The sequence below is a fragment of the Elaeis guineensis genome, chromosome 7 (genome assembly GCF_000442705.2).
Source record: "Elaeis guineensis isolate ETL-2024a chromosome 7, EG11, whole genome shotgun sequence".
NCBI lineage: Eukaryota > Viridiplantae > Streptophyta > Magnoliopsida > Arecales > Arecaceae > Elaeis > Elaeis guineensis.
In genome coordinates this window covers 82,047,868-82,058,107 of record NC_025999.2, presented here as the reverse complement: position 1 = coordinate 82,058,107, position 10,240 = coordinate 82,047,868, and the positions used below count along the sequence as shown (strand labels likewise).

Here is a 10,240-nt window from a genome sequence, read left to right as displayed (position 1 = left end):
GGAACTGGTAGAAATGCTTTCATTACTTGAGTGATTTTTTCTAATAAGTATTTTAAGTTATATGTTCCGGCTAGACCGTCAGAATGGCATTATATCAAAATCGTACGTGTCAACATTTATAGATTATAGTGTAAAATTTATATTAATAACTGCCTAGGTATTATTTCTAGTGATATTTGGTAATACTATTGTTAGTATTTTAATATGTAAAAATTTTTCTATTGTAATGATTAATGATGGCAATGATAAACTTAATTTATACCCAAATAGTGGTTTGTTGGCGTGGCTGTATAGGATATAGTAACAATTTTACATTAAGCAATATGATGGTCATTACTTACGATCACCATCATTGTGTCCTCCAAAACATATCATTACTTATCACCAATAAAAATGTCAAAGCCAATATATTTTCCATTGTATTCATGAAGTAACACATTAATCAATATAGTAATCCATAAAACATTGTTGGCTTAGTTGCTTGGCACTTCTTGATCCTGTTGGAAACTAAACTTAATTGTTCAAATTCTATCATTGGGATTATTTTGAAGCTAAATATATTATTAAAAATTTTAATAACTATGGACAAATAATATATTGCTAGGAAGTCGTGTCTGTCTAGTTTCTAATATTTCAAAAAGTATATTAATCTGAACTTTCTGCAGAGAGTTATGATCATTTTGGTAGAAGGTGTGCAGTCTATCCGGTAAATCTGAAAAATTGCATTGTTCCATTTTGTTTTGTATTAATATTTGTAATGCTGAGTTATTTTTTTAGCAAATGCATGTATGATCATTAAGTTGAATCTAAAATGTTCATTTAAGTAGTATAAATATACCACGTATCAAGACAAAATTATGTAAGTGTTAGAAATCTCAAAATATATGCAACAAGAAGAGTTATCAAGTTGCTCTTTATCCTCCTCTTTGAGTGTATGTGTGCCCACCTCCTTCCAATAAAGTGGTATCGGAGCCTTATTCTTTAGAGAGATGCCATCAAAAGGAGCTGCACTTTCCTTTCAATATCCAAGGCTTACCAAAGATAATTTTGACAATTGGGCAATTAGAATAAAGGCTATCTTGGGCTCTCAAGGAGTATGAGAGATTATTGACAAAGGCTATGATGAGCCCCAAGATGAAGCAACCTTAAATTAAGCCCAAAAGGATGCTTTGGAAAAGACAAGAAGGAAAGTTCAATATGCTCTCACAATTATCCATCAAAGCTTGGATGATGAAATGTTTGAGAAGGTGACAAATGCAACCAATTCTAAACAAGCATGAAAAATCCTCTAAAATTCTCTTAAAGGAGTAGATAAGGTGAAGAAAATTCATCTTCAAACTTTAAGGACTGAGTTTGAAAGGCTTTGCATGAAAGAGAATGAATCCATTTTGGATTATTTCTCATGAGTCTTGATGGTGATCAACTAAATGAAGATGCTTGGTGAAGATATTGAAGATGTTTGTATAGTTGAGAAGATACTTCGCTCACTTAATTTTAAGTTTGAGCATGTGGTGGTGGCTATTGAAGAGTCCAAGGACTTGGAGACCATGTCAATTGATCAATTGAATAGATCTCTATGTGCCCATGAAGAAAGAATAAATAGAGGTAAACATGAACCTGTGGAGCAAGTCTTGCAAACAAAACTCTCTCTTAAATCTAAGGGAGATGCTCGTGAGAGAGGTGGAAGGAGCCATGGATGTGGAAGAGGTCACGGTCATGGTCGTGACCAAGGAAGAGGAAGAGATGAACAAAATTCTTCCTATATGAACAAAAATCAAAATTTCTTAAGAGGACGTGGTAGAGGAAGAGGAAGAAGCAACTATAGAAGAAATAATGAAAAAAAGTATGACAAGTCTCATATTGAATGTTATAATTGTGGCAAGTTTGGTCATTATTCTTGGAAGTGCTATAGCAAAAAAGTTGAAGAAGAGACAAACCTTATTGAAAACAAAGAAGAAGAGCTACTCTTGTTGCTTGCACTTCAAGAAGAAGGCAAAGACAAGAAGAATATATGGTATCTTGACAATGAAGTAAGCAATCATATGACCGGTGATAGAAGCAAATTTGTAGAGCTTGACAGCAATATTGATGGGCATGTAACTTTTGGAGGCTCATCTAAGGTGGAAATCAAAGGTAAAGGTACCATCTTAATTCAATCAAGAAAAGATGGTCATAAAATATTGTCTGATGTTTATTATATTCTAAAGTTGAAAAGCAATATTTAAGTCCTAGACAACTTCTGGAGAAGGGTTATAAAGTTTATATGGAAGATCGTAACTTTTGGTTAAGGGATCAAAATGCTAATCTCATTGCTAAAGTATCTATGATAAGCAATAGGATGTTCCTGTTGAATCTACAAACTGCTTATGAAGCTGTGTGTTTGAAGATATGTGTGAAAGATTCATCATGATTATGGCATATGCAATATGGCCATTTGAATTTTGGATGACTCAAAGCTAACTTTAGGAGAAAAGAAGATGGTGATGGGCATGTCAAGAATTGATCATCCTGATCAATTATGTAAAGTATGTTTACTTGGCAAGCATTCAAGGAAGAGCTTTCCAAAGTAAGCTATTTCAAGAAGCACCAAGCCGCTTCAACTTATCCATGCCAATGTGTGTGGCTCCATCAAACCTCCATCACTTAATAAAAATTCTTATTTTTTGCTCTTCATTGATGATTATAGTAGAAAGATCTGGGTGTATTTCTTGAAGAACAAATCTGAAACTTTTGAGGCATTTAAAGTTTCAAAGCATTTGTAGAAAAAGAGAGTGGATATGAAATCAAAGCTTTAAGAACTAATAGAGGTAATGAATTTACTTCTAATGAGTTTAAAGATTTCTATGAAACACATGAAATTCATCACTCTCTAACAGTTCTTAGATCACCACAATAGAATAGAGTAGCCGAAAGAAAGAACTGAATAATTTTAAATATGACGAGATGCATGTTGAAAAGTAAGAAGATACCGAAAGAATTTTGGGCTGTAGCAGTTTCATATGCGGTTTATCTTTTTAACTGCTATTCAATCAAGAGTTTGAAGGATGTGACACCCCAAAAAGCTTGGAGTAGATGCAAGCCAAGTGTATCACACTTGCATGTTTTTAGCTCCATTGCTTATGCACATGTCTCCAACCAAGAAAGAGTCAAGCTTGATGATAGAACTGAGAAATATATATTCATTGGCTATGATGCAAATTCCAAAGGTTACAAATTCAATCCAAACAATAAAAAGATTGTGATCAGTAGAGATATTGAGTTTGATGAGAAGGCATCATGGGATTGGAGTTCACAACAGGAAGAATCTTATAATTCCTTTTCATACTTTGAAGAAGAAGATTCAGCTATTTAAGCCCCTCAAGATCTTGCTACACCACCAACTTCACTAACTCCTACTTCTTATGGATCAACACTCTTATCTTCATCCGCATCAAGTTCAAGTGAAGGACCACAAAGATATAAATGTCTTGTCGATCTTTACAATGAAACTGAAAGGTCAGATGATGTTACTATATTTTGTTTTTATGCTGATATTGAACCTTTGAGTTTTGAAGAAGCTAGGAAAGAAAAGGAATGAGTTCAAGTTATGAATGAGGAGATGCAAGCTTTAAAGAAGAATGAGACATGAGAGTTGGCTAGTCTACCAAAAAGAAAAAAGGCAATTGCAGTCAAATGGCTATTCAAAGCCAAGAAAAATGCAAAGGGTGAAGTGATAAGATACAAAGCAAGGCTTGTAGCTAAAGAATACAAGTAAAAAGAAGGCATTAACTACAAAGAGGTATTTACTTCCATTGCAAAATTAAAGACAATCAGATTGCTTATCTCACTTGCAGTCCAAAATCATTAAAAAATTCATCAATTGGATGTTAAGTCCGTCTTTCTTAATGGCTATCTTGAAGAAGTATACATAGAATAACCCTTGGTATATGAGGTTAAAAGATATGAAGATAAAGTACTCAAGTTGAAGAAGGCCTTGTATGGATTAAAGTAGGTGTCAAGAGCATGGAATAGCCGAATTGATAAATATTTTCAACAAAATGGCTTCACTAGATGCTTACATGAATATACACTTTATGTGAAGGAGCAAAATGGAGATTATTATTTGTATGTATTTATATGGATGATCTTATCTTCACCGACAATAATCCAAGTATGTTGAAGAATTTAAGAAGGCTATGGCACAAAAATTTGAAATGACTGATATGGCTTTTATGTCCTACTACTTGGGAATTGATGTGATGCAACTAGAAAAAGAGATTTTCATCTCACAAGAAGGATACACAAAAGAAGTACTTAAGAAGTTCAATATGCTAAATTGCAAGCCAGTTAATACTCTCATGGAGTGTGGTATAAAGCTATCCAAGACGGATCCAAAAGAGGTAGATTTTATACTATTCAAGAATCTTGTGGGGAGTCTAAGGTATTTGACATGCACAACGCTAGATATTTCACTTGTTGTTGGGCTTATAAGCCACTTAATAGAAATCTCTCTAATTCTCACATGAAGGCAGCAAAGAGAATTCTTCGTTATTTGAAGATACTCTTAATTATGGGCTATTTTATTCATCTTCAAAAGATTTTAAATTGATGGATTATTGTGATAGTGATTTTACTAGAGATCTTTATAATAGAAAAAGCACCACTAGCTTCGTATTCTTCTTGGATGATAATGCAATTTTATAGAGTTCTAAGAAACAACCAATAGTAATACTTTCTACATGTGAGTCCGAATATGTTACTGCAATATCTTGTGTTTGTCATGCTATTTGGCTAAGAAGACTCTTAAAAGAACTTTATTCACCACAAGAGGAAGCTACAAAGATTCTAATTGATAATAAGTCAGCTCAAGTCTTGGTAAAGAATCTGGTTTATCATGATCGAAGCAAGCACATTGACACAAGATTTCATTTCATTTGAGAGTATATTGCTAAGAAGAAAGTTGAGTTGAAATATGTAAAGTCTCTTGATCAAATTACAGATATATTCACAAAACCCCTCAAATATGATAACTTTCAGAACATACGAATAAAGCTTGGAGTAATGAAAAAGTCAAGTTTAAGGAGGGATGTTGTTGGAAACTAAACTTGATTGTTCAAATTCTATCATTAGGGTTACTTTGAAGCTAAATATCTCATTAAAGACTTTAATAACTATGGGCAAATAATATATCTCTGGAAAGCTGTGTCTATCTAGTTTTTAATATTTTAAGAAGTGTATCAATCTAAATTTTCTACAGAGAATTATGATCATTTTGGTGGAAGATATGTAGTCTATCCGAAAAATCTAAAAAGTTGCATTGTTTCACTTTATTTTTTATTTATGTTTGTAATGCTGAGTTATTTCTTTAGCAAATGCATTCTTGATCATCAAGTTGAATCTGAAATATTCATTTTGAGTATAAATATGCCACATATCAAGATAAAATTGTGTAAGTGTTGGAAACCTCAAAGTATATGCAATAAGAGTTATTAAGTTCCTTTTTACCCTCATCTTTGAGTGCGTGTGCGCCCACCTCCTTTCAATAGATCCTTAAAAACTTGCTCTTGAAGGAAGTCCAGGATTTAAATTTTAGATATTGCTGAAAAGTATGCAGTGAACCCTAGCCGTGCAATTTAAAGATCGTATTCTTATTTAAAAGTTTCAACAAAGGTTCACAATTTTCTCCTAGTGATTGTTACAAAGGGACTATTAATTGGGGCAATTTTTTGTGGCTCTTTCTCCTTGTTTCTCCAAGGTCAAACTTTGCTGGCAGTGTACAGAAGAGTGGTGTTTTTGGCAGCGAGGGGCTGTCATTAGTGGTACTAGTGCTCTATTAGTTACAGATGGCGCCAGGATTTTTAATGTTATAGTTCTAATAGTGGAATTGCATGCAACTTAGAAGGACCTGACTTATAATAGTTATCAAATGATGAATTTTTGATCCATCTTTTGCTAATGCAAGACTCCATTTTTTTATACAGCTGATGCATTTTGCTCATACAGTCATACCGCTCTTTGTTGAGGTGTCATAGATCTATTGAAAACTAATAGTATAGCTAATTTGGATAGTCTTCTGTGGCAATCCATATTGGATCTACAATTTTTGTTTTCTGATTTCCATGGATGTATCCATAGTTAAATAATTTAATTCATCTATTTTACTAATAAATTATATTTTTATAGAAAATACAAACACACTGTGATTAGGACACTGAATGTATAGCTACCCTTATTCCAACCTCCACTCGGGTCCCTGATCTTATGTGGTTATCGGTACTCCACTCAGCGCAGCTTCCTCGTGAGAGAGCATAAATGATGTCCCAATCCTCTTATCGATTCCCTCATAAGCAAGGTAGAAAATAGAATGGTGTAGTTGCATAATATAGGGACAGCCATGATTAGGAGACCAATCCCTTCAATTTAATTGCCAATTGAAAACGGAAGACGAGATATTTTTGCTAACAATAAAGGGTGATTTGTATTGAAATGGGACTTGCCACCTACACTAAGAGTTTCCGCCAACTTTTGCCGCTGTTTCTCCACCACAGGGCAGCATGCCCCCGGCACCGCGCACGCGGCCACAGAGAAACCGCACTTCTCTCCCACACTCTCGCGTTCGTCCGGCTGCCACCTCGTGTGTCACCCCACGCATCTCGTCCTCGTAGATTCGGGCAACCCAAGCACATGGCGGATAAAGACACTCCACCTCCTGCTTCTCTTTCCCCTTTGCTTCTGCCACTTGATTGATTAATAATTCAAGTCTCTTTACTCACGCTACAACTTCCACTCTAATTAATTAATAATTCCATCCCACCATCTAGCTCATGGAGATTACGTGCTGCGTTCTCGTACGCTACATAGCAGTAGCGCTTTCACAGCTTAATTGTCTCTCGACTGACGTACATGGGTTATTGTTTAATTGTCTCTCGAACTCGATCTGTTATCTATCCTTCGGCCACGCAACTGAAAGTCTTCCCCTGCTAGTTTATAATATTTTGGCAGGTTGGGTTTGCAGTTTCTTCAAACCCGTATCCTTTGTTGACGTTCTTATCAATCATCAAACTCTATTTACGGAGGCCTACTCCCGGCCCCTTCAAATTCTCCCTGCTCCAACTATCCACCCCCGTTACCATGCCACCACTCGCTTTCGTCTCCCTCCCCTAATTTTGGCCAATTCCTCGTCGCCGGGCGGCCATTATGACGGCCGACACAAGAGAACCGGGGTCTCAGGCGGCCGGCAACCGGGATCTCCTGCCGGTACCCCGCAGCCAGCGCACGTTCACGGCGTGGGACATGGCCGGCCTCTGGGTGGGGCTGGTAACCGGCGTGCCGTCCTACTACATCGCCGGCAGCCTGGTGGAGGAGGGCATGGCTTGGTGGCAGGGCATCTCCATCGTCGTCGCCGCCAAGGCAGTCCTCCTCTTTCCCCTCCTCCTCGCCGCCGCCCCCGGCACCCGCTACGGCATCCCCTTTCCCATCCTCGCCCGCGCCGCCTTCGGCGTCCGCGGCGCCCACGTCCCCGCCCTCCTCCGCGCCCTCGTCGCCTGCGGCTGGTTCGGCATCGAGTCCTGGATAGGCGGCCAGGCCTTCTTTCTCCTCCTACCCTCCTCCCTGCGCTCTTCCTCCCTTTCCCGCCCGCTCCCCTGGCTCGCCACCTCCCCCCTGGAGCTCGCTTGCTTCCTCCTCTTCTGGCTCGCCCAGCTGGCCGTCGTATGGAGAGGAATGAGGGGTATCCGCCTGCTCGAGAAGTACTCGGCGCCGATCCTGGTCTTGCTCGCCGGTCTCCTCCTCGCCTGGGCCTACGTCCGGGCCGGCGGCTTCGGTCCCATGCTGTCCGAGCCGCCACGGCTCACCTGGCCCCAATTCTGGGCCCTGTTTTTCCCCTCCCTCACTGCCAACGTCGGCAGCTGGGCTGCCGTGATGCTGAGCATCTCTGACTTCTCGCGCTACGCCCGGAGCCAGGCTGACCAGGTTCTCGGCCAGCTGGGCCTCCCCTTGTTCATGGGCTCCTTCGCCTTCGTCGGCCTCGCTGTCACCTCCGCTACGGAAACCATCTTTGGCCGCCTCATCTCCGACCCCATCGAGCTCCTCAGCCAGATCGGCAGCACCTTCGCCAAAATTCTCGCCATCCCGGGGATCACACTTGCGATCCTGACCACCAACATCCCGGCCAATGTTGTTGCTCCGGCAAACGCGCTGGTCAGCCTCAGCCCCTCCACCTTCAGCTTCAAATCCGGCGCGCTGCTCACCGCGCTCATCGGCATCGCGTTCCAGCCGTGGAGGATCTACAACTCGCCCGACAGCTTCGTCTACACGTGGCTTGTGGGGTACTCCGCTGTCATGGGGCCCCTTGCCGGCATCCTACTCACCGACTACTATGTCCTCCGCCACGCCGTCCTCGACGTGGACGAGCTCTACTCTACTATCCCCGATGGAGTCTACTACTACCGTGGTGGGTATAACGTGGTGGCCATGGTGACACTGGTGGTAAGCATAGTGCCAATAGTGCCGGGATTTCTTCACAAGCTAGGGATGCTCGAGTCCACGCCAGTGCCCCTTATATTTATCTACAACATCGGCTGGTTCTATGGCTTCTTCTCGTCCGGGCTGGTGTACTTAGCGCTCTCTCGCTGGAAGTGGTTAAATGGTGGTAGCAGTAGAACTGCTGCTTCTTCTTCTTCTTCCTCCCATTCCTTGATGGACGGACTACTTGGCGATGTGAAAAATTAATAGGTGGTAAACTTCATGTATTGTTTTTTTTTTTTTTTTTCTTTTGGGTACATAACTTCATGTATTGTTTTGTTACCGAATTACCAAGGAGAGTGGAGTATGATCAGCTCATGAACCTCTCTCCGCCTCACGCGTGTCTAGTTCCTCCATTATCATCAAATAACTATGTGTCTATATATTAATATGTAAATGTATATGTATATGTCACGGCCATGGCCACTGTATATACGATCCCGACTTTCCCTAAGGAAGACGGTGTTGCCTCACTTTGGGTTTCAACTGCTCAGGGTAACGAAATGACGGCACATGGATATATTCAAAATTGTAACAGTTGTTTAGGAATCCTGTTACGTTCAAACAGGACGAATGAGTTTTATGCAGGTGTCAGGTGGCATCTGGACATCCATCCATCTAACATGCTGCAGATAGGGCTTCTATCTTTCGCAAGAAAGAAGGATTCACCTTTTTTTCAATTGAATCAACTGTTGGATCACCCAGCGTGCAGACCTCAAAGTGAACGAAAATCCACCATTCATGTATCTGTATGGATCCCAAAGTGATCAATGGATGATCCGACAGTGGATTAGTATGAAGGAAGATAAATCCTTCTTTCACGCAAAGCATACACCTTTGACTCGTTGAGATTTACATAAGTTTTAGTAGCATATTTAGATGGGAAGGAAGAGGGTCCTATTCTAGAAATATGTAATCTCAACTAGTTATTGTTTGATATGAATTTTTTTATTAGTTCAATGAAATAATTGGTGCAGCTCTAGTACTCATTACCTTGAGAAAACAATGTTACTATTTAGAAAATATAATAAACTTAGCGATGCATTAAATTATAGTTCTTTATTTAATTTTTTTAATTATTTACAGCTCCAGTGCCTTCATATCTTTTTGGGAATGTTCAAGTCTCCGTTGTTAAATTAACCGTCCCATAATCAGAGCCGGTCCTGATATTTTTCAGACCCGAGACAAATGAAAAAATAGAATCTTCGTTATTAAAAACTAACATACTTTAAACATTGATTATTATTAAAAAATTAATCTATATGCAATAATTTTTTATAAATATATTTGTTAAGCAACATATAAAATTCATCATTAATTTATTTAATTATTTTTTTTTTATAAAATTATAGAAAGTCATCCTTGCATCTTATTAGAATATCAATGTAGGACATAGGGTTGGGGCAATTGCTCATTTCTACCTACCCCAGGGCCAGTCCCTTCCCAAGGTAAGGCATTTTTCTCTTGCACCTTGCTATAATTTTGTCTTCGTCTTTCAACGTTCTTTAGCACGGTCATCCAATGAGGCATTTAAATAAACTTTCCCAATTGAGCCTTTATCATTGTTGACTAAACAAAATAGCAGTGGTTTACCGTTAATTCACTGTAGAAAATAACGTATGAAGATGAAAAATCTTCACATGATCTAATCACCTAACACCTAGACTTTATTTTATCAACAAAAAGGACTACAATGACCCGTGAAAAATGGATCGAGCTATTCCTCATTTCTAGCATG

At 39.2% G+C, this 10,240-nt stretch overlaps 1 protein-coding gene across 1 annotated transcript; it reads left to right on the top strand.

Annotated features, from left to right (window-relative positions):
- The first annotated feature begins 6,498 nt into the window (after positions 1–6,498).
- Positions 6,499–8,899, top strand: LOC105048827 (purine-uracil permease NCS1-like). The gene has a single exon (XM_010928286.4). The coding sequence runs from the start codon at positions 7,177–7,179 to the stop codon at positions 8,707–8,709; it is 1,533 nt and encodes a 510-aa protein (XP_010926588.1). The 5' UTR covers positions 6,499–7,176; the 3' UTR covers positions 8,710–8,899.
- The last annotated feature ends 1,341 nt before the right edge of the window (positions 8,900–10,240 follow it).

Coding starts and splice junctions, on each gene's coding strand:
- LOC105048827 (XM_010928286.4), top strand. CDS start 7,177: ATGACGGCCGACACAAGAGAACCGGGGTCTCAGGCGGCCGGCAACCGG.